This window comes from Cottoperca gobio, chromosome 11 (assembly GCF_900634415.1).
Source record: "Cottoperca gobio chromosome 11, fCotGob3.1, whole genome shotgun sequence".
Lineage (NCBI taxonomy): Eukaryota > Metazoa > Chordata > Actinopteri > Perciformes > Bovichtidae > Cottoperca > Cottoperca gobio.
The window spans coordinates 11,240,628-11,264,979 of NC_041365.1; the positions used below are offsets into that span (position 1 = coordinate 11,240,628).

The 24,352-nt window shown below is 38.5% G+C and overlaps 2 protein-coding genes across 3 annotated transcripts; one reads left to right on the forward strand and one right to left on the reverse strand.

The window, feature by feature from the left end:
* The first annotated feature begins 3,985 nt into the window (after nucleotides 1–3,985).
* tuft1b (tuftelin 1b) lies at nucleotides 3,986–21,194 on the forward strand. Its single transcript, XM_029443509.1, has 12 exons — nucleotides 3,986–4,214; nucleotides 15,449–15,526; nucleotides 15,626–15,715; nucleotides 15,828–15,902; nucleotides 16,067–16,132; nucleotides 16,472–16,555; nucleotides 17,348–17,458; nucleotides 18,529–18,752; nucleotides 19,079–19,184; nucleotides 19,488–19,571; nucleotides 19,732–19,826; nucleotides 19,956–21,194. The coding sequence occupies exons 1-12, from the start codon at nucleotides 4,158–4,160 to the stop codon at nucleotides 20,026–20,028; spliced, it is 1,143 nt and encodes a 380-aa protein (XP_029299369.1). The 5' UTR covers nucleotides 3,986–4,157; the 3' UTR covers nucleotides 20,029–21,194.
* Nucleotides 21,195–21,198: 4 nt separating this feature from the next.
* LOC115015895 (uncharacterized protein C1orf43 homolog) lies at nucleotides 21,199–24,139 on the reverse strand. Of its 2 annotated transcripts, none has more exons than XM_029443510.1 (7): nucleotides 23,812–24,139; nucleotides 23,623–23,724; nucleotides 23,037–23,145; nucleotides 22,882–22,935; nucleotides 22,386–22,552; nucleotides 22,220–22,278; nucleotides 21,199–21,890 (listed from the first exon to the last, which is right to left on the reverse strand). In XM_029443510.1, the coding sequence occupies exons 1-7, from the start codon at nucleotides 23,866–23,868 to the stop codon at nucleotides 21,683–21,685; spliced, it is 756 nt and encodes a 251-aa protein (XP_029299370.1). In that variant the 5' UTR covers nucleotides 23,869–24,139; the 3' UTR covers nucleotides 21,199–21,682. The 2 variants fall into 2 exon arrangements, with proteins under 2 accessions (XP_029299370.1, XP_029299371.1); XM_029443511.1 differs by having other exon boundaries at nucleotides 23,808–24,139.
* Between the last annotated feature and the right edge of the window lie 213 nt (nucleotides 24,140–24,352).

Here is a 24,352-nt window from a genome sequence, read left to right on the forward strand (position 1 = left end):
ATATTAATACTACTGTATGCAGCACACTTATCTTTTTAAGTAGATCCCCCTTCTAGGTTTTTCTAAAACTTAGGGTTCAGCAGACTTGAGTTAGACAAATTAAGTTGATACAGTATCTCCCAAAGTTAATTTCTTTTTAGTACAAACTCTCCTCTTTTTATTACCATCATTTCACTGCAGCTCAACAGTGCAGCAACTTAAAAAAAAGTCACTTTACTTAACTGATGAATAGGATTACTTTTATTAGAAACAAATGTTCATGTAAGCGCCTGATTTTGCTTTAATACAGACTTGAAAAATGGTGACCTTATTCTTTGACCCTTACGCCATGGGGGGGGCCCCATTATGTACATTTCTAAACTAGTTTATATACCACAGTCATATTACTTTAACATTGTGTGATTTCTGCTATGATATGTGAGCCTTAATGGAGAAGTGTAAATCTCAAAGGTGGCTACTTTTATTTCACACACTTTGCTAAAAAGAGACATTATCTTTTTATATGCTCCTGTAAAAGGAGGTCAGACGATAAGGTCACCTACAGCGCTGCACACCAGATGGGATGATTTGGTTGAAACTTTAGGCTAGCCTTCCTCCTTCAGACACATGTGTCACGTAACATTTATTAAAGTGTTCTAAATTCTCACATCCCATGGGTGCGGCTATTGCATTATTTATCCCCGCCTGCTTTGTGTGGGTGTCTCCGATGGAGGTGTGCCAGGTAGCGACAGGCCTGAACCCAGTACCAATTAAATTACCTCTCATCCCTCTCTTTTAACCCTGTACTGCACCACTTACACCTACTATTTGTGTCCAAACGATCAACCAGACTGAAGACTTTACACTTTAAAAGCAACAAAATTAGAGTTTTCTTCATAACATCACGAAAGTTACAAAATAAAACACTAAATACATTTACGACTTTAAGACTGCAACATGTTCCACAGTTAGCCCCAGTTAGAAAGTTTATAAGCAAATTGATATGAAGTGCTAATCCAGGATTACATCCTTCAATAAAAGTGTTACGGAAACAAGGTTTTGGCTCATAAACTGGGACTTTGTATTTACAAGAGAAACCAGTTTAAAATATCAATAAACCAGAGGCAACTTCACACGATACAGGGATAGAGAGAAAACAGAGAATACAAGATCAAGGCCTGCTTCTGTCCTGCTGTTCTGCAGGTTTCTTAACACTGCTGACAATTCAGCCGGCCTGATGGTTTACTGTCAAAGGGAATGGATACAGTACATACATACATACATAGATTGTCAGGTGACGTGGTGTTCTGGGTCACTTACTGTACCATCTGGAGAGGCAACAAATAGAACTTTGCCAAATTTGAACAGGATAAGTAAAACTGACATTCATACAGTATTTTACCTGTATTTACTGTATCTTTCGCACTACTGTTCATGACAGTATAACCCTCATAGACCTTTTGGTGGCTCATTATAGTCAGTTGTTAGTATACGGAGCATTAAACTATCCAAATTACTGCAGGCTCAGCCTCAATTAGTCCTTAAAAAGCCGCAAACGGACAAAGAGAACAACAGATCAGATGGTATTATCTATCCAAGATTGGGATGAGTAATTAGTAGTAGTCTGCCTGAATATTCTTAGCAACTTGTCTCAGTAACAACTCAGCTGCATGTTATTTTAGCTCTGGCTGACTTCCCCTCCTGAGAGACATAAAGTCTGTAATCCTTATTTGTTTTACTGTAATTACTGAAGACATCAAGCTGTAATCATGACTTCACCTCTTTCTCCTGAGCTAACCTTCCCTTCTGTCTTCTGTCTCCCAGGGTTGGGACTATCCTTTGCTTAAAGGTTTTGTTCTCTACAATATTCAATGACACAACCAGGAATATGTTTTCAATGTGATATCCAAACATCAGGGACACCAAGTGTCTAATTAAATCCACATTTGTATTCTAGTGCAGGCAATCAAAGATGGAGCTTTTCTGTAGCACATCATATAATTAGCTGCACTATTAGTGGTGTGGAAACACATTCATGGTGCATGAGAAAGTGAGCTTTCACAGCTTGGCTGATCAGCATTGTTCATGCTACTCTACACCAGCGCTATATTAACATGCATGTTAGCTCTATACTGAGCATACAGAATACATCAGAAGCACCACTGTCCACTGTCAACAATGTTAAATGGAGAGATTGTGCATGATTTACTACAACTTCATGACATTCAACCCTTTTTAATGTAAAAATTAAAGTTTAAAATAACATGCACCCTTTATTGTACAGTATACAATAGGTGGCTACTGATCTAACAAAGGCCGAACCATTACCCTCTAAAAACCTGTGCATGTTTACTTTGGGCTGGACTTTACAAAGTGAGCTGCCTTTTGAGTTTGTGTCATTCTTACCAGTAGTCTATTTAGGCCAATAGGTGCCTCCCACAAAGCAGAAGTGTTAAAGTTACTGCAGGTGATTGTATTTCAGTGATGTATACAGAGTGAATACTTTTGATTGGGTGTCACGGAACAAACAGCTCTTAAAATAGTGGAAGTTACATCTGAAACCAAGATATAAAACATGTCAAACAGCGGAAGAACGCTGTAGTACAGTAGGCTTATACTGCATGGTTTGAATTGATTTGGGGATTAGATTCTGGTCTTTCATTTCAGCCACACCTGCCTTAAACTATAAAGCAAGTAACAACAGGAAACTGCATTCTGTCATCATTTCTGTGAAGTAAAACCAACATGTTAGGACACTTCTTTTACAGCTTTTCATATGAATCTACACTGATAACATATTGATGATTACTGTTGATCTCATAAATAAAACCATTTAAGTATTTAGACAGTTTTAAATATTTCCTTTGCCAAATCTCTGTTTAGTGCAGCACTTTGTCTTACTGTTCTTAATGTTCTCAGACTGTCAACATTGTCAAAGGTTTTCTCTGATGTGTCAGACTTCACACCACAAAAGCCATATGTGGCCAAAGGTAAATGAGTTCAGCCATAGGTCTTACAGTAAGAAGTGTAAGTGGCAACAGAGCCACCTGACATGTGACTGGACTGTCAAACAGGACTACATCCTATTTGCAGGTCTGACACAGAATTAGCTGCAGTGCATGGGGAGCAGATCACAGCTAGTGTAGGTGCTTCATTGTCACAGATATTTCTGAAATATTGGGAAGACGTTGAACAAATATTCGTTGAAACAAGACAGATGAAGAGAGGCAGCATATGGGATCCATCTGGAAGAAGATCAGGCAGGCAACTGAGGACAAAATGTTGTTTTTCAGCAGCACTTACACCAAATGTCTGCCAGATGGAGGCGTCATCAACTTCTCTGAGGTCAGTTTATTTCTCGAGTAAGTCAGTCATTATCCTCCCTATAGATCCCCATCATAAATATGATTTCTTGATTTGGATTTATTCATCTTACTCTCTGCCTTTAATGTACAGTATATATGACTGCCACTTGGTATGTAAACATTTTATGTTTCATATCATCAACATCGTTAATATGAATTAAGTGCGTGTCAAATGAAGTAACACAACAACAGCATAAATCTGTAAGATCAGATGAGATGATTTAAAATTACATTTATTTTATCCCCAGCAATGAAATTTATAATTTAAGCAACCATAGAACAAAATGTCATAGATGTGGATAGTAACTGCATACAGATACAGTAGAAGAAGAAGAAGAAGAAGAAGAAGAAGAAGAAGAAGAAGAAGAAGAAGAAGAAAATATGTGCTAAAAAGCATAAATCATCGTAAATTGTAAATTACAGCCATACAGTATATTAACCTAGACCGGTGTGCATAAATGTTTTGTATAGGCTACAAAGAGAACAGGTATAAGGTAAGTAAAGTAAAAATATAAAACATTAGGCTGCAAAACGTGCACAACGACTTCTGCTTCCTACATCCTGATTTATGATTCAATACATTCCTGTTAAATGAAGTGCAGGCATGTTGAAGACCTGCAGGGTTCAGATTTACTACCTGGACAGACAGTGAATGCAGCGGCACAGTCTCTTCACTCTTTGTTGGAGTATCTAACAGTTGTGTGCGAGGACGACGAAGTGTAAAGTTTTAAACACTGAAAAAAAAAAAGAATATTTCGACTGCTATAATTTGTTTTTCATTGTTATGTGCTGTCTTTACTCTCCACTGAGAAGATGAGCGGCGGTGTGAAGCGGATTGAGGAACATGGAGATGAGGAAAACAAAGCTAACGTGAGTAAAAAATAAAATGTAACTTGCTTAAATGTTTAATTAAAGAGACAGAGTTGAATCTTTTATCAGTCAGCTTTAACTTAATTTAAATGTGTCTATGGTACTCGATAATACGTTTATAGACTAGTGACTTAATCCCACTTTATATTTCCTGTGGTACCACTGGACTAACATAGTTAATTTAATTACAAACAGCTGTGATAGATGATGTTAGCTAACGTTAAGTGTTTTAGCGAGTAGGTATTTGGACTGTTCTATTTTACAGCACATTTGAGGATATTAACTTTATTTTACCTGTAAAAGAAATCAGTCTCTTTGTGTAACATTCGCCTACATGAGACATATAAAATGAGATTATGTGACATGAAAAGCGTAAATTCACTTTACACCAAACACATTGAATACATTGAGGGAGGAAGAAAAGGTTGTTTTTGTTCACATATTAAAGCAAAATGTACATTTTTATTAGAGTTTGAGTTGCCATATTCAACACATCTGTCTTTCTTCTTTGTCCTTACAAACTTTAGTGTTAGCTTACATTTCAACATCATTATGTGAGTGCAGATACAGCACACTGTGTCATGTGACATACTTTGTGTGATTTCAGCATAAATTCAAAGGTGTGTTCCCACAATATATATTTTACTGATATAGATGGATAGGACACCTAGAGCTGGAGCATGTCACTCTGATGGTATTATTTGTACACTGTGACGTCATTTGATCTAATAATGTCTGAGTGTGACTGAATTTAAATCAAATGACTGTAATCTAGAAGGCACATGAATTACTTGATATACCATGTCCTCTGTAAGAGATCAAAGTAATACCAAATGGTTGCTGAACTCAATAGCTTTTAATTGTATGTACAAAAACAAATGCCTCTTGCATATCATTACATATAATAAAATACTCATGCAGGTCAAATAGCAGGTTGTACTGCTGGAGTACACTGCTACTTGTTGCATTAGTTAAACGTCACTTATCATTAACTTTCCCCACAGAGTGACTGTATGTGTCACTGTGTACATGGTACTTTCACTGGAACTTTAACCTGCTTCTTGCTTTAAAGAGTTCGTGTGGATCCTGTATTTTGATGTGTACACACAGAAAAGAAAAGGCAGTATAACGGCGTAGTGCTTGCTCTTTCACAGCATAGCCTACTGTCATTACATATAATGAATTGATATGTCTAAACAAGTGTGAATGCCCTACCTAATTAAATTGTCATACCCTCCAGCAATGTTTTTATACTTTAAATAATTGTAACACATTAAGTTAATCCTTTTGTTATGCACTGGCAGAAAACATTGACCTGATGTTCCGGAATATAGAATTTACAGAGGACTCCATGTCAGAAGTTCCAAAGACCATTAAGAAAGTGCCGAGACTTGTTGGTTGGGAAGCTTGACAGAAATATCCTCTTTTCTTTGGTCATCAATGTTTTTTTGTGTGTGACCGATCTTATTTCAGTAGCATACCTAACTCTGTGATCCAGTATGTACAAAACTGGCTTTTTCACATTTTGTTGCACATTGTTATCATCACACACTTCCTTGTAGTATAAACGATATTTAACAAAGTGACATGAATAATCATTACATTACTTTTTTTTTATCACGGTTTAAGTTATTCATAGGCCTAAACCATTGAGTTGATAAGTGTTATGTCCCGTCGTACTGGTTATTGGCAGCTTCAGCTTTGATGGGATCCAACTGTGATGAAGTTAAAAAAATAATAAATGATTAGAGGATGGTTTACAGTTTGGAGAGGATAATATTTAATCTATCATTGACTGTAACAGTGATTAAGGGCTTTATACTACTTCTACTACTACTACTACTACTACTACTACTACTACTACTACTACTACTACTACTACTACTACTGTCGATACTATGAATTCACTGGTTCTTCTACACACCAAAGACACTCTCTTGGAGATAGCTCTTTTTTATGTGTTGTGATCTTACTGTAAACATGAGCATTGCATCCAGTTCTGGAAACCACTATTTCCACTGGGAAACCTTTTTCATCCCACTTAATAACATTTAAGAGTATGATCATTTGTTTTGTTTTATCTTTCAAATGTTTTAATTGAAGTTAATGTATGTTCTGTCATGGCGTGAGAACATGCTGGGAAGAGCAAGAATGGTCTGGCTAGCATATTATTAAAATAGTTTAGCAGGATTGTTGTGGGTTTTGGTCTGCCAGCTTATGCTTACGTAGCTACATAAGAGAGATTCCTTCACTCACAGCCTTTTGTGTGTGATACCGACATTGTTAAATGGCATGTTTCCCCTACTCGCATATCAACAAAAGGATAAGCCACTATAAATAAATACAAATAGCGTGATAAGTAACAAGGTGTTTAGTACACACAAGCACTGAGTGGAAGTCTGTTCTTTGTGTAAAGAAACATACAAAACACAGAAATGTAAGGTACATTGTATATTGAGACATAATGTCATACATTTAGAATATAACACACTACTGATGAAACTATAAGTCCATTGACAGAACTTAATCAACAACAATTTTGTTAATTGTAAAGTTGTTTTTTTAGTACTGTCAAACATTCAATAGTTACAACCTTTTTAAATGTGACTTTTTTTAGCTTTAATATAATTGTAAATTAAATATATTTGGGTTTGTCTGACAAAACAAGCAATTTGAAGGCACTCCCTTGAGCTCTGTGAAATAATGATATTCTGATGACATTTTCCTTTATTAACCATCAATAACTTATTTGGTTTTAAATGTCAGAAAATTGTGAAAAATTCCCATCACAATTTACTAAAGTGACGTCTTGTTTTGTCAAACCAACAGTTCAAAACACAAAGATATTCACATTTAGAAAGCTGGAACCAGAGAGTGTGGGTATTAAAAAATAAGAAGAAAAAATAAGACTCAAATAAATGATTATCAAACATTTGTTAAATTATTTTCTGTCGATCGACTAATAGATTAGTTGACTAATTGTTGTAATTCAAAACAATGAATTATCAAAGGAAAAAACATAACTTGATAATGAAGTTATTTTTAGTTGCAGAAATGGTGTTAAAAACATAAAGGCCTGTCACACATGTCCGTATGACAGAAACGTATGCCGGCGCATACGAAGATTTGTCAGAGTCCAAATACATCCAACTTTTCATCGGATCGTAAAAGTGAACGTATACAGATACACATGTCTAACCTATTGATATCGCATCACTTACTCATACAAAATGTATCAGACGAATACTCAACAAATGCATAACGTACACAAAATATCGGCAACACGCTGGTGTACGTAGATATAAGGTAAGGTATAAGTAGTATTCGTTAAGAGCTCACTGTGTTACGCTGGGGTGCATTGTTGAACGCTGATGTTTTGAGCATGTTCAATATTACCGGACGTACCCGACGTGTGCTTCATAAGATATGCAGACGTTACGTCACGTTAGACATACGTGAATACGGAATACGTACGTGAATACTTACCTACGTGAATACCTACGTGAATACGTTAGAGGTACGTTAGATAAAGGCTACGTCGGCTGACGGTGAATCCTACAGCCAATGTATTGATAACGAGTGGATACCCTATTCCTACCCTATGTTAAGATGATGCCTGACGACGGAGTAACTTATTAAACGTGTTTCTACAGTACAGCTAGCGTTCAGCATTTTAGCCGTTCTCCAGCATCAGCATGACGTGAACCAGATGGCACTTTTCCAGCTCCGTTGGCAAGACGCTCTGATACGTTTTGTATAAGTAAGTGATATGCTATAAATGTTTGACATACGTATAATAATTTGTTATGTATTTGTTATGTATAAGTCAGCTACAACACCGCTGTGGAAAAGTTGGACGTATTTGGACTCTGACACATTTTTAGTTACTTTTCATATACGCCGGCATGTTTCTGCCATACGGAGCTGTGTGACAGGGCCGTGTGTTTGGCGTGTTCAGCGTATCGTCTGCTCCTTCAAACGATCACAACTTACCCTTAATTTATATCAACCTATTGCCGATATTTCGGATGCACCGGCATACGTTTCTGTCATACGGATATGTGTGACAGGGCCTTTAGATTTAAGATTTTTCCGTGATGGAAGTTTAACGAATAGAGTTTCAGCTAGTTAGAGACACATGAACACATACAAGCATGAACATATTTGGACTGTGGCATTTGACTTTTTGTTTGCACAGTTTTGTTTACACTGCACACACTCACCCCGGCAGTGACTGTTTATATAAAGACGCTTCATTAATCTCTCCTTATGTAACGCGCACTAACATTCCTCAAGGTGCTGCTACCTATCACTGTCACCATGTGGCAGATAAATGAAGCCTTCTTCATCCCACAGTTTATCTACTCACCATCCGGGGTATCATCCCCGGAGTGTCTGTCTCTCATGTGGCAGGTTGCCACTGATAAAGTTTACGTCAGGATCATGAATCGTGACAGCGCCTGCTGACCTGGTCCTGCTGGACACCAGGAAGCCTTATTGACATTTTCCTGGATTCATCCATACTTTCTATTTCTTTTTTTTCCAACACAACATAATTTCTGTCAAATGTTGTATTTGTACTATGTTGTTTATCCTGTACACACGACATCTATTGCACGTCTGTCCGTCCTGGGAGAGGGATCCCTCCTCAGTTGCTCTCCCTGAGGTTTCTTCCATTTTTTCCCCTTTAATTTTGGGGTTTCTTTTAGGGAGTTTTTCCTTGTGCGATGCGAGGGTCTAAGGACAGAGGGTGTCGTATCCTGTACAGTCTGTAAAGCACACTGAGACAAATGTATAATTTGTGATATTGGGCTATACAAATAAATTTGATTTGAATTTGATGATCTATTGGTCACAAATGATCCAAGTAAGTTATATATTAGTGTATATTTGCAGGCTTAGGCTACACCGAAGTAAGGTTTAACCTAGTCACTCATTTACTCGAAATGATTGAGACTGTTTGATGAAGCCTGGTCAATTTATTAAGCAATTCCAATAAAATGTGAAATGTGTCTACAGATGGCTTTCAAACTGTTATGCAGTTTAGATTCCCCATCAACAAACGTCTTTGTTTATAATCCAATCAAATAAATGTTCCCTGCAGTTCTTTCCATTGTATATCTGGCAATGCAGTCCTGCAGGGGAGGCTAACAACCATGTGCCTCCTCAGACTGGCACTTTAGCTCTCTGACTGGAGAAAGGAAAGGGTTGGGCAGCTGGTGGAGCCTCACCCAGCCATGTAAGGCAAGACAGTCGAGGCTTCCTGCGCACTTAGTCACAAAGAAACAGACTGGCTGGATCACAGCTGCCTGAACATCAGCGGGAAGAGTCCCCGACAGCTTCGTCTGCCCAGGTAGATATCAGAGGATCCTATGTGAGATAAAGTTAAGGGTTTGCCTTTGGGTTCGTACAGCGTGAAGTGTATGATGGCACTTGCGGTTGTCGATTTGTTTGCTTTATGAATTACAGTGTTTGCTTATATGATTCATTTGGGTTCATCTTCATTGTTAACTTGTCATATTTAAATTAAAGGGCCAGTTTCCCACACACTGACCAAACCAATCCAAAAATACATAAAAAATATTATATACAAAAAGAGACCTTTTATTTGGTATTTTTGTCAATCTGAATTTATTCTTTGGAAAAGTGACTTGGTTTTTGTTGTGTTGGTGACACATACTGTTAGTATTAATCAGAAGGGAAGAGTTTATAATTAACGTGTGGCGTGTGATGGTTTGGAGCAGGGTTTATAAGCTACTGTGTTTTAAGTGCTTTATGGCTTTTCTTATCATTCCTAGTATGTGTTGCTTGGTAATACGTTGTTTTGACTGCACGCTGAGATGGATGGATTTCACACGGTGCTGTAATCTCTGTTGGCACTTGGAATAGGAATGTAGAGACTGGTGTTGGTGCAAACAATGAACCACTATTCTACTTTCTCAGCTTGTTCGAATGATTTAGTTCACAGGCTTATAGCTATGTCTAGTAGATACTTTATTCATTGTTGTTCTTCGGTATCAGTCCGGTGAGTACAGCAGTGATATCATCTCCAAATCAGTAAACAACAGTCATGGAGGAGTTTGTAGCCTGATAACTGGGTTTGGATGCTTTGTATTGATTGTGGGAGGTCACTGACGGTATGAGGATGCTCTTGTAGTCCGGACACTGAGATATCTAATGCAGTATAAATGATCTAATCTGCAGTGTTGATTCCCCCCCTGAATACCTGAAATGATCTTCAGTACTGTACGTCACTCAGCTCTACTCTGTTACACTCTTTAAGTCTTTTCTGCTTTACTCTGCTTTAAAACATTATTCTTGTTTGCTATTATGGCATTTTATAGATGAAACCATTAATCAGTTGGACAAGAAAACAATCAGCTAATGAATTGGCAATGAAAATAACAGTTACTTGCAGCCTTATTGTACTTAACTCTGTACATTATTTTGTTTTTGTTATGTATTGCACTTTACTATGAATTCCTTAGTGGCACTCGCACCTCAGAACTACTAAAGATGTGTAAAGAAGCTGTAAAGAAGCTATAGCGCTGCTCTGTCCTCCTGCTTCGATATCTCCTATTACAAACACGAGACAGAAAACATCAAAGCTGTTTTGACCACCATACCTACTGTTTATGAGAAACATTGATCATGGTGGGTACTGGCAGCGCAGCACATTAATGTTAAGATACTACTGACCCATCAAAATGGGTCAAATGCAGGTTTCTTCCAAAAATCATTGATTACAGAAACTATGGATTATTTGCAGTGCCCATGTGTACACAAATACTAGTTGTACTTTTTATATGACTGAACTAAATAGCAGTGCAAGAGGTTTCTTTGTAGTGAATTAAATTGATGATTCATGGTTTTCCCCAGTTCAAAGTTTTTTGCACAGTGTTGTGCAAGACAAGTTGAGTATTTGTTTGCCTTCTGATCTTCTCAAACTAATGGAATCTGATAAAGGAAGATTTATACTTCGCAGAGAGAATCAATCCACTGTAATAGAACAGCTGATCATCTCAATTACTGGTAGTGATGTAATCTCTAAAGCGATTTTCATTAAATCCATTTAGAGTCTAAATATATTATGAAATGAGTTATCAGTATATGTTAACATGACACTTGTGTCATAAAAGTGTATGGAAAGCCCAGGGATACAACTTAACCTTGCTGCATGTTTTTATTATTAAGTACATTTGGAGGTTATTCCTCCTAGAAATGCCATAAAAATGGAAATGAAGCGTTCCCTGAGCTTCCTGGATAAGCCTAGTGGAGCAGCACTCATCAATGGAGGCAGATATGTATTGCTCTGTAACTGCATGGAGCAGATGAAATCGCTGATGACATTATGTACAGTAATGAGTGAGGTTGCACGTGTCTCTGCAGCAGATATGCAAATATGTATTAGAACAAAGCGGAAGAATTCTTAACTTGAGGTTATGGCAGTATAACCTGTTTACTTAAACACCCACATATTTCTGATTGAATTAACAGTTAACAGTTGGTCGTATGTTAGTTAGACAGGCCAGCGCCGCAAAAGTATGCAACAATTACATGTCTATTCATCTTGGAACATGATCACGTATACAGGCCATTTGTCCTTTAATGACACCTAATAAGCACCTTCTTGTAGGAGTGGTCCCCAATCAACCTCTCTTTCATCCATGAACCCACTGTTGGCATGGCGCTGTTGGCTGCAACATGAACAATCAAGGATTTTAAGGTCATATAATGCGTAAGCCCGTTTTTCTCAAATTTGGTGGTACGTTTTCATAGTTAGAAGAGATTGCTTTGACGTTCAGCACTGCTCCACAACAATATGATCTTATAAGGTAGTTTCCCATATTCCTTTTGTTTGTCTCAGACACACTGCTGTTGCTGTTTTTACTCAGGATCTTTCCCAGGGAAAGATGAAACTCCTCAGGCATTTAGTACAGCATGTGAAAATGCTTAAACGTGGCATAAGATTTGGCACCGTTAAAGATTAATTTCCATACCGAGTACCAAAACCTACCTATAATTTACTTTTATGAAAAAGCAGATTATTATCTGTAACCTATTCTTCAGGAGTGCTTATTTTGAAGCTCTGTTGATGAGTTTCAGCCACATGCCTGAAATGTAAACATGTCTTTGGGACGAGTTCTAAAGAAATACAGAAGAATAGCGTGTGGTGAGCTGCAGAGCATTATGTTTCTGTGTACAGTAAGCACCTCCCAGGGTGTGTCTGTGTGAAGCCCTCAAGCTCTGGCTTCCTCAGATCACAGAATTAACTGTTGGCTGGCCTGTCACTGCCTCTGATAGTTTTTTAGATGTCGCAATTAGACACAAAAACATGCCATTCAAACTAAACCATGTAGCCTGTGTTTAACTTGCAAAGCAGAGAACTCCTTACGTAAGTAACCAAATGTTTTAGCCACATGTGACGTACTGGGTCGTCATTCTTTTTTCTCAAGCCATTTGTTTTGAAATGACTTGGTAGGCATGTTCATACATGGTCTAAAACCATAAACTGTTTCCACTCATTTACACGCAGGTTTGTTTTTTGTGTCACAGTGGCTCACAAAGGAACAAAACAATTAAAAGCATATCTTCTGTCATCTTCAGCATGTATGTATTTTAGTTAGACATTTGACAGGAATCCTACACACGACAATGCTCTGTTGGAGGAGATATCTTGCATACACACACACACACACACACACACACACACACACACACACACACACATACACACACACACACACATTAAAGCTCTATTTGATTACTTTTTATCATCATTTTGTCTGATATCACCAGAAGCTCAACAGACTGCAGTTATAAATGCTTGGCCTCAGTGCAGGGTGTTGCTTTTGTGGCAAGTTGTCACACACAGCTGTAACATTCAGCCACTGACAGGCACTTAATGTGTGTGACTGCACTGCCATGCTGTTACTTGGAAGCCAGATTCACTTGAGGGCTTTACCCAGGAGAGAAGGAAGGATTGAGTAAATTAAGTTTGTTGTCTGGTGGTCCTAGTTCTCAAGAGTGAAACTATATATATATATATATATATATATATTTATATTTATATTTATATATATATTTATATATATTTATATTCTTTGTTCATTCTTGTAGTCAGGTTCACATGTGGTGCCACTAAATCATTTGAATACTTTACTGAAGTTATTATTACAGCATTGATCGTCACTTAAAGCTGACAACTGACTGCAGAGAACATGTCAGTGTCCTCTTTATCATTCCTTCGTTGTAACCACAGCTGTCATTCTCACGGGGAGCAATTAAAGGAGTGTGACGTGGCTTTATTAAGTGTACAGCTGGTAAACTGTGTTGTGTATCATGTTTCTGCAGCCAACTACATGACATTGACTGCACAACACAAGATGTTAAAGAGCAAGCAATTCAACTTTACATTACATTACAGTTCATTTAGCTGACGCTTTTGTCCAAAGCGACGTACAAAAAGTGCAAACAATCATGGAGATACAACTCCGAACAGCAAGAATCTTGTAAGTACAATAGCTTCAAATAGGTACAATCGTGAAGTGAACACTGTCTTCAAATAAGCCAAATAAGTGCAACATACAGAAACAATAGAATACAAATTCAACTATTAGCTATAAATAAGCCAAACCAATATAAGTACAACATACAAGGGTGTGAATGCAAAATATTACGCGGGTGAAATTAATAAGACAATGGAGATTCCTGACTTCTCATAGTGTGATTTAAGACAGGGGAGCTTCTCTTGCATGGCATGTACCTTGCAAGAGTATCACTTGAGTGTGAAACTTGTAAAAATACCTCTCTGACAGAAGATAAAAAGCTAGTCTTGAAAAACACATGTTTATGAGCAAAGTTTCAGCTTTCACCAGTGTGACACTAGTGAGCAATAGCTTTTTAAACCTTACTGCACCACAGCTGCAACCTATATAAGAAAAACAACCTCCAAACAAACTTAGCTTTTTTAATAAGTTAGCATAATAATAGTTTGGGTGTTTCTCTGAGGTCTTAAGACTAAGACTGAAATCAACATTAAATACAAACATCTACAGGACATTTTGTTTGTGTTTGTGTTTTTTCTTTTGGCTATTAAATGATGTGTCATTTGCGCAGCTTGGCTTTTGTTCTGATCGCTATCTAGTTTAGTCTTTAGCTGACACGCAACGTTTAATTGAAGCCACTGATGATAACAACTCCGTCAGCACGACAAAGTAAAAATACCTTTTTGACATCTGGCTTGAGTAATGACTGATAATAACAATTCAGTCTTTACCTGACTCTACTGTAGAGTGGAGGCACACTGCATAACATATGCAGTATGTTCCATATATGCTACACAGACACATATTTATAAGCATGTACACACGCATGCTTACATACCAACACATAACACCAGCTAGAGGCTGGGATTGAGCATAATTTAGGTTGCCGATAAATTGACAATCAACTGTGTTACATAACTCACCTGTACCTGGACTTTTATCCTCTACCTAAATTAGTTTGTCAAAGGGCCATATGGTTTGTTTTCTTATCACATTCAGAGAAAAAGCAACAGAATTTGTGTGGAGCCATACTTCCACCTACTTAAATGGGTGTTGCCAAGGAGGATTATGTATAGTCAAAGCAAGTATTTGCTTCAGGGAAAGGTTGTACTTTGTTATTTAAAAAATATCTGGTACAAAAAAGGCCAGCTGAGACTAAGGGATTTCATTTGACTTTCAACTGATGTCAACTATTTATATGTGTATATATATATATGATCAAGTCAGACCATCAGTTTTCTCCAGAATTGTCAGTGTGTTGTTGCACAAACTATTTTCTAATAATACTCTGTTTTAAAGGGAAGTTTGAACTGTTTTTATTTCCAACACATTTGAATTGAGAGTGACTCAGAAGTCACGGTTGTTTTGAGTGTTGTTTTCCCGGACTTGACTGGTTTCATGTTCATGTAGGAGAGTAGAGTGGCGTGTTTGGTCCTAACCCCCAGACTTTGCCTCGAGGATGCAATGGAAATGTCTCGTCTGTGTCGGTTGCTAGGCTTTGTAGTCTACCAGTGTGGCATCCACAGAGGAACTTCAGTATGAGGAAGTTTTATTAAAAAGTGTGCCTTTCTGTCTCTGCTCCACCCTCTGTTTCACTGGTGACTTTCATTTCTCTCCATTGGTTGTTTTTCTCATACTCCCCACAGCTCCATTTATTTCCTCGTATGCCCTTATCTTTCATTTCAGGTCCGATGCAGGCGGCTTAGACTCACTCTACAAGATCAGGATCAGTCAGGCTGCATCTCGGAACAACACAGCAACAAGGTACAAAAACAAAGAGGAAAACAGTGTTCTTGTTGTTTGTTGAGTGAAAGAAGCAAACAAGTATAGAATGGGACAACTTTTCTTTTTCACTGAATATAGAACGGCATAGCATTAGTGGTACCACAGAAACCAGAGGAGCAGGAAGAAACACTCATCACTCCCACAGAAGAAAAGGTTGAAGTCATTAAGGTATGTGAGCTTGTTTTGGTTTTAGTTGTATTGTATCCACTTTTTCATGCTTATCTGAAGTATTTGTGCGCTCATCTGTATTATCTAACACTCCTGTCATTGTGGTATCCAGGTTTACCTCGAAGCCCGTCGAGAGACAGCGCAGAGTGTCAGGATGTTGACGGACGAAGTGTCGCAGATTCAGGAGGTCAGTGTGCGACAGACAGAGCAACACTTCATTGAACCGCATTTAGACAATGAGTCAACGCTCAACCGCTAGTGGAGAACATTAGACCATGTGTGTTGAATAAGGGGAAGGGCATGGTAATATTTTCTACATAAGTCACATTTGTAATTTGTTTTTGTTTCTAGGTGAGGTACTGTCTGAAGACTCTGAGAGAGCAGATGGCAGCCAGACAGAACACGAACAACAACAAGGTATGCACCGTCTGCGTCAGACATAAAGATGTTTTTCTGAGTGTAGTAATTAGAACAAATTATTGTTTGGTCAACAAACAGAAAATTAATTGACAGCAATTATGATACTGGATGTATCTTTTGTTTAGCAAAATTGGCGTTTATGTCTAGTCAAAGTGGTTGAGCTATTTTATTTTGTTTGTATTTTGTGTTTATTTTGCATCACAAAATATTTTTGGGAGTGAACTGCCCTTTTAGGTTGAAGTGCAGTGATCTCGCTGGACCCTCTAATATTTATTCATTAGTAAAAGGAGAAATAAAGCACTAACTCCACTAAACAACCGCTGCTCTCCTCTTCAGTATCCAGTCAATGGCTTCAGAGTCCACATGCCCAGCAGCCAACCAGCCAATGGCAACACTGTTCTCCCCAAGTCAGACGCTCAGGTGAGCTAATCACAATTCAGCCTTCTCTAACACATGTTTGCTGTGGTTTTTATAATCTGATAATTCATCCGTTTAATGTGAATGAACCATGGTGATTGGCGGAAACCAATTTCAGCTGAATGCATTCAAATGTCTATTTAAATAACAGGCACAGCGTTCATAATGGGAAAATGTCTGGCCCTCCAGCAGTTTTGCACTCAGTCTAACTGCCTGCTGCTCCAAAGAAAATGGTGCCAGACTCTGAATCTGATAACAAAGCTTACCACACACAGCGAAGGGCTCACTTACATTCTGACTAAAAGCGCACACACAAACACAATATTGTATTTCCCATGCATTATTCCAGACTCGGCACATCATAACGTCTCCTGTAACACAACACCATTATCTATAAGGGCAGTAGAGTCGGAGCAGGGAGCTATTGTGGCTGTCCATACCGAGTGACCTGTATGTGTGGTATGTAGGTAACCAAGGATCAATTCACACTGCTCTCCATTCTAAGTGGTGTCTGATTATACAGCAATGCAAAGTGCTTTTTTTGTCTGGGAAAAGTGTTTTAGCCACCTCAAGGACAGCCCCGAGATAAAAGGTTATCTGCACAATTTAACAGACGTCCAGCTTCTTATCTAAATGTGTTTATTACCTCAGGCTCGGCCAACCTAACACGTAGCAAATGTCCTATCAGCCACCACTCTTATCTGTTTGTTAGCTGCAGCCTTGCCCTCAGGTTCAAGTAGTCTGCCACATTAAGCCTAATTGAGCGTGTCACTTTCTGTCTGTCTGTGCTCTCAGGTCGGGGATAATCAGGAGGACAGTGTGAGCCTCAGAGAGGCGACCGGGCGTCTCTATGCGCAGCTGAAGGAGATGGAGAAGAGGCATCAGGAGGAGAGGGAGAGACTGCAGGTCTGTCTCACGAGATCAGTAACATGACACGATTTCCTGTCTGTAGCTATGACTCACTCCTCTGCTGCTGTCCTGTTCCTTTAATTATCCTCATTATCTGCCAGTCTTATCTCTAGTTTTCATCCCTCATCCCTGATCCCCCACTGTTTGGGTCTTTATTCTACAGCACATTCATCTGTCAGGTCGTGTAGGGACACGCTGCCCACAGACTTACCGTATGCTGATCTGTCAAGTACTGTCCTTTTTGTATAGTTAGTGGAACCAACACAATTATATTTACACAACAGGCAAACACCATTTACATAGTTTGAGCTCTTAACTTGTCTTCAGTCATTTCATTCATCTTAATTGCAAGTCATCAGAAAATAGATTTAGGTTTTGATTTAGACAAGTCATTTGGGCAACATAAAAAAGCAAATGTTACGACACTTTAGAATATCACTGCCAATTACATAAAAAAAAAAAATGTTTCTACTAAATTAAATAGTTGTTATGAGGTGTCCCTTAGCAGTTTCCCCAGCATCCACAATTAGTTTAAATGTTTTCCAGCTATGAGCTATAACCTCCTTTTCCTTTTCCTTTTTGCATTGCATTGTGGGAGTATATATTAACAGCAAACTCAAAAATCAAAGGTTTTAGTAAGCATACGGACTGTTACGATTATACTTTATTTTGTCACTTTTCCCATTTGAACACACTACATAATTAAATCTGCATAGAAATACTATCTAGTAAGAATTCCGGACACATCTCATGTACTAATAAGAAAGTTAAATGTGTAAATTGTCCCTAACTAATGAGTAAGTAAACTTTATTACTGTATTTACTGTAGTGCAAATAGGGATTATGCATTTATATACATTTCAGGAGCACTTTTTTGGTTTTACCTCCAAATAAGGTGGTGTGGGTAATCTGGTTTAATTGTTAATTGCTAGCCCCTAACAACTCTAATCTGATCAGCCAGAGTAATTGAAAACAGTTTATATGTGCAGAGCCTTTAAGAGGGTATCCATCACTACTTAATCACAGGAAACCCCAAGCCATTTCTTACTCTGTGGCTCCCCTCACAGGCCGAGTCACATGAGTATGGCGTTCGTATGGCTGATCAGTCTGAGCGGCTGCAGAAGGCGGAGGAGCAGTCGGAGAAGAGGGATCAGCAGGTGGATGAGCTGCAGAGGCTTCTGGGAAGCATGGAGGTCGAGAGTGGTATCCTCAAAGACAAGATGGCGGCAGGGGAGGCAGAGCTGCTGCAGCTCAAAGCAGACAGGGAGGAAAAGGAGGAGAATCAGCAGAGGTGAGATGAGAAACAATGTGACGAGCCAAAGTTCAAACATTGGTCCAAATAAGAAGTAGAAGTTGTTTTTAACAAGCCAAGTCATGAGGAAAAACATACTGTACCCAAAATGTTATTTGTTACACTTCTAGATGGTCTATATAGGTAAATTCATCCCCTTTATATCCTGTAACATGAGAGAATATATCCCTAAATATGAATCTATTAACAACTTGTTCCCAGGGTGAAAATACAAATAATACAAATAACATGACCTCCAATAGTCATGATTACAAAATAACTTCTTTAGTTTGACATAACTTTCTCATATATTTGTGTGTTTGCAGGCGGGAAACGCTGGAGAAGGAGGTGGCCATCCTGAAGGAAAAGATTCATCACCTTGACGACATGTTGAAGAGTCAGCAGAGGAAAGTCCGCCACATGATCGAACAGGTATTTATGGCACACAAGCAGGTTGACTAGCAGTGCAAGGTGCACACAGACACACACACACAATGCAAATGAGCCCTCCGGTGCACAGGAAGCCATTAACGGGGAAATTAGATTTTTGAGGAGGCGGACACATGAAGTGTAATTGATTTGCCGGAGTGGAGCCAAGAGGAAACGTGTGGTGAAACAAAACTGGCTGTCATGAATAAGTGATGCTGCATCTGCTCTTGTTGGAGAAGTGCGCTGTGTTGCTCCTGAGCATCTCATATTGTTTGTTTGTGTTTGTTTGTTGTGTCTATGATACAGCTGCAGAACTCCCGGACAGTCATCCAAGAGAGAGATCGGTTCATCAATGATCTGGAAGAGAAGGTCGCTTTCCTGGAAGCTGAGGTCAGGAGCCTCGTATAACTGCAGTTAGAATCTGAATCAATCAATCAAGTAAAAGCTAGCAAGTTGTCTGGCATGTAAAACGTTCATACTACTGCTCTGTATTTGCACCTGTGCTTCTGTGTACACAATGTAATCTCTTTTAACCCCTTTCTGTCTGCAGAACAGAGAAATGCATGACCACATGGAGTACTTCCTGACAGACCAGGACCCTCTGCCCCTGACGTCCACTGAGAACAAGCCAGAGATTGTTTACAGGTGAGCTGCTCATTTTCTTATTCGCAATAAGATGTTCATCTCACCCTGAGAGTGTCCCCTGTATACCAGTCATGCTATAGTCAAATGTCCATGTAAACCTCATAACATTCATTTCCCCCCTCTGTGCAGTAAAACACTGACACCGACGACACAGACCAACAAGGCCCTCCCGTTCATCAAAGTCATCGAGATCAAGTCCTGAATGGAGTGACCAGAAGTAAAATACAGAGTAAATATATATTTAACCACCCACCAATCTAAATCGTAGATCTGCAGTTTGAAAAAAGGCTGGCTTAACCGACCTCATGGTGACGAAGCACATTGTTCTTAAATTAGTACCTCAGTTACTTTTGAGGCTGTTCTGCGTACCTTCACTGACTCTGTGTCAAACAGAATCTAAAAAGGTAAAGTAAAGGGGAACTCAATCTAAGGTCCAATGGGAGGAGGATCCTAAATGTAAAAAAAGGAATCTTACTGAACTTCTCACTTGATCTACAAAGACACAAATCTGTGAAGTACAGAGTCAATCCGCAAGTCTTTACCACAGTGGCAGTAGCAAGAGTTCAGTAAAGTTAGTTTTTCCCACCTCCACTTCTCTCCCATGCAGAAATGAACATGTTTGAACAAGTCAATGTAAAAGGTGGGTCGAGATTTAAAACTGCCATTATTATTTGTAAATGTCTTTGTTACAATATACAAATAATCGTATTGGAATTTCAGCACTTCTTCATCAGACAGCCTATTGACCACAATCCTCAGCTGCAGGGTTCAGGGTCAGATTCCTCAGTGCTTTGCACCACATTGTCAATGGCAGGCATGTAGTTGGCAATGTCAATGTTGAAATATGATTTTATGTTTAACTTAAATATATTTCTCTGACATTAGAGTGGGTCGAATGTAATAAGTGATACTATTTTATATTAGAATTTCGACCTTTATTTTAGTAATGTTGAAAAATACTTATTAGAGGCTAATTGTTGAGATGAGAGGCTAGTTTTTCATTCTTCTCTATGTTGCCAAGTGCTGCCTCAACACCTTTTATTACAAACCTGATTTGTGCTATAAGGTTGCATATTTAACAGCAACTCTTAACCGATAAACTTACTTACATAAGTATGCATTGTTTGTATGGTATCACTGTTTGTCTGTATAATTCTTTACCCATTTACTGTGAACACTGAACATTGAAGTTGTCTGTTTTTTTGTTGTTGACTGTCACATTTTGTTTCTATATAATGAAATACCTGGTCTCTCACATTAATTTGTTGTACTTTTTTAAGTTTTTCAAACTTTTATTGTCTCTGTTGTCTTTACTCTGTAAACCTTGTACTGCCATCTAGTGGATTTATTAAAGACACTGAAAATTAAGAAGTGGGTCGTAAAGCTTTTATCTCAAACTACAAGTGTACAACCTCATATAAATACAAATCACACTATTAATTAAATAAGATAGTGTCAGTATACATATCTTACATCTGTACAACTACAGTAAATCAAAATGTACACTTGGACTTTTGAGAAAAAGAAAAATGAATCCAGGTGACGGCCATTCATTTGGCTGTTTTTACAAAAATGACAAGGTTGCCAGGTTGGCTACAATCTTGTTTGTCCTCTCAACTCACTCATTAGGTCCAAAATACAAAAAAAGGCCTTTGGTGTAACGTGCACGTAAGGGCTTCACCATCATGAGAGCAAAAACCTTGAATGCAAGATTTCAACAATTGTTAGAAAATGAGACATTTCTTTTTCTAAGTAAGTCTTAAAAATTACCCTAAAACATATTGTGGATCTTACAGTTGATCGTGTAACCGTTGTGCACACATGCTCACACACCAGACAAACATTTTGTGACCCCCTCACAGGGTGCTCTCCAATGTGTTGTAGTTGTCTTTGAAACTTTTGAGCTCCAGAAAGTGTTTGGGCCTCTTGCTGCGCTGGCCAGTGGAGGGCAGGTATGTGACCTGGATGGTGGAGGGAGTGCTCCGGACAGGAGAGCCTGTCAGGTCTTTGGCTGCGGACTGGTGATGCTGGTCCAGGCTGGTAGTGCTGGAATAGGCTTTCACCCTAAAGGAGGCAGAGAAAAGGGGGTTTACTATGCAAAATGTTAACTGTAAGATGAATGGCATTGCGAATATATTAATAATACTAGTACACGTAGAAATATTCATGGATTTAAGTGATGAAATAGCAGAAACTATCGTAGTAAATTGATCTAAATCTAGACAGTTTTTCAACTACTTGATTTTTAGTCTTTAAAATGGGGGAAACAATTACATGTGAAAGCATGCACTACACCTTTCCCCGTCAGTGTGAACAATGCAGACTGAAAAACTTGCTCCAACAATGTTACAAGACTAATCATTTCCAGTCTGGACCAGTACAGCAGCACTTACACATCAGCCAGTTCGTTGAGAGCTTGCTGGTATTCAAAAAACTCAGCTTCCCCAAACGCCTGAAACAAATAGTTTAAGTCAAATCAGTAACATAACTCTTAAACCCATCACATTCACATTTTCTTTTCATCACCCATCAGTCACATACAAAAACACTTGTACACACCCCAGTCCCATGGCGAGCGCTGTCATAGCCTTCAAGTAAACGATCAATCAGCGCACTGCGGCTGCTCTTTATCAGAGAGTGGGAGTTGCTCAACTCGAGCAGCCAGTTCCTGAAGTTGCGTCCAGTAAACGCACTGGGACAGCGGCTTATCTCCTGGAGAGGAATTTCTAAATTCAAAAGAAGTAGGAACAAAAAGTGAAGGTTAGAAAAGATTACATTTCAATGGAAACTTTTGGGAAATTTGGTCACAACAAAAAAACAGGATTTGTCATAAAGCATAATTACAAAAACAAATACATTTAAACAAAAAAAACATTTTAACGGATGAAAAGATATTTGAACTGCTGCTCCGCCACAAGAGGTAAGATTTAAAGTGAATTTGAGAAAGTATGGCAGTAATGAGTGTGAGAATAATGTATTATGTGATGATATGAGAGGAAAAATACATGCACCTGCAAAATTTAATTAAGTCTAATCATCACATTTTCTCTCTCACCTGAGTCTCTGATGGCATCCAGAGCTTTCATTCTGTACAGGTAGTTGTAACAACCTGGGAATAACAAACAGGTTTTTGTTACATTGCGAAATAAATGACAATCACACTAAAAAGAGATTCAGGTGGAAACAAGATGAGCTGAAAAAGTGACTGACTGATCTGTGGTCCTTGCTTCAGCCTATCGTCTTCTTCTGATAGGAGACGAGGTTCAAAGCGGATCTCCTGGACCTTGGACAGCCTGGAGTCAATCTCCTCCCTCAAACCCTGTGAATCAATTCATGAAGAAAATAACAAATAATAAATTAACTTTTGCACCAACAGCAGATGGTGCATATTCAGCTATTCTTTGGCAGAGGTTATCCCTATGTTCACAGAGTCCTTATTGTAAGTGATTGGTGGGGGCTATCTTTGTGGTTCAAATTGCAAAAGGATGAATGGAGCTTGAATGGTAAAAATCCATTCTGCCACTGTGGATTTTAAATCAAGAAAAATGAGTGTCCACAAATCTGAGGGCGTAGGTTTTAAGGAGTATAACATCAATAGGCTATAAACTGTAGATGGATATTTAACCCGGGGGAAAAAACATAGCTGAGAACATAAAACCATTTAAAATGTCTCCTTAATGTGTGTCATATGAAGAGGATATTGAGCTGGGGAACATTAGACCCTGGGAACATGGATACACTCCTCTTCGGCAAGACAAGAGGTAAACAGACTTCTAAAAGAGGTGATCAACTTTACCTTAGGTGCATTATGGCCAATAGGTGCATGGGGTCCTCGGCGGGATCTCATTGCGAAACGCATGATTTGCCTTTTGACGAAGATGAACAGCAGCACAAACACCTGCAAACCGTGACAGGACAGGTTTTTAACGTCAGTATCATCACATGAGCGGCTATCAACAAGCAACCAAAACTGAAACTTACTTACCAAGCTTCCATAGGCCATAACCAGAACAACATTAACCCCTGATAACGACTCTGCCATGTTATCTGTCAGTGTGCACAGTTTATCCACAGGTCGATTAGCTAACTCAGCTAACAATGAATCTAAACGTTATGTTGCTACATTAGCTTGGTAGCTAAAAGTCGGCTGTCCATTTTGAAAATAATGGGCAGTGCTGCTAAGACGAGAAAGTGTTTAACAGCTTTCAAATAATGTTTCTAGAAAAAATATTCAGTGACCGCACTGATACTCCTCTTCATGTTTAGCGACATCATGGATGAAGTACGCAGTTTAGCTTGCGCTAGCTAAAAGCGTCGAGTGCGACAGAAACAACTGATTTGCGACACTCCAGATTACCGTAATAACTGAGTAAGGACCAGTCAGGTCAAACTAGAGGACGGAAGATAAATCAGAAATACATATGTTTAAATAACAATCAACATATCAACAAAGGTGAAATGATACTTAGATAAATACATTTAAAAATGTATACAGACATTTAAAAAAAAAAATATATATAGGCTAT

Excerpts from the sequence above, each read along its gene's own strand:
- tuft1b (XM_029443509.1), top strand. The coding sequence starts at position 4,158 with ATGAGCGGCGGTGTGAAGCGGATTGAGGAACATGGAGATGAGGAAAAC. Across the intron at positions 18,753-19,078 it reads AAGGAGGAGAATCAGCAGAG|GCGGGAAACGCTGGAGAAGG; the intron begins GTGAGATGAGAA and ends GTGTGTTTGCAG. Across the intron at positions 19,185-19,487 it reads TCCGCCACATGATCGAACAG|CTGCAGAACTCCCGGACAGT; the intron begins GTATTTATGGCA and ends TCTATGATACAG.
- LOC115015895 (XM_029443510.1), bottom strand. The coding sequence starts at position 23,868 with ATGGCAGAGTCGTTATCAGGGGTTAATGTTGTTCTGGTTATGGCCTAT. Across the intron at positions 23,725-23,811 it reads TTATGGCCTATGGAAGCTTG|GTGTTTGTGCTGCTGTTCAT; the intron begins GTAAGTAAGTTT and ends CACGGTTTGCAG. Across the intron at positions 22,279-22,385 it reads GCGCTCGCCATGGGACTGGG|GCGTTTGGGGAAGCTGAGTT; the intron begins GTGTGTACAAGT and ends TATTTGTTTCAG.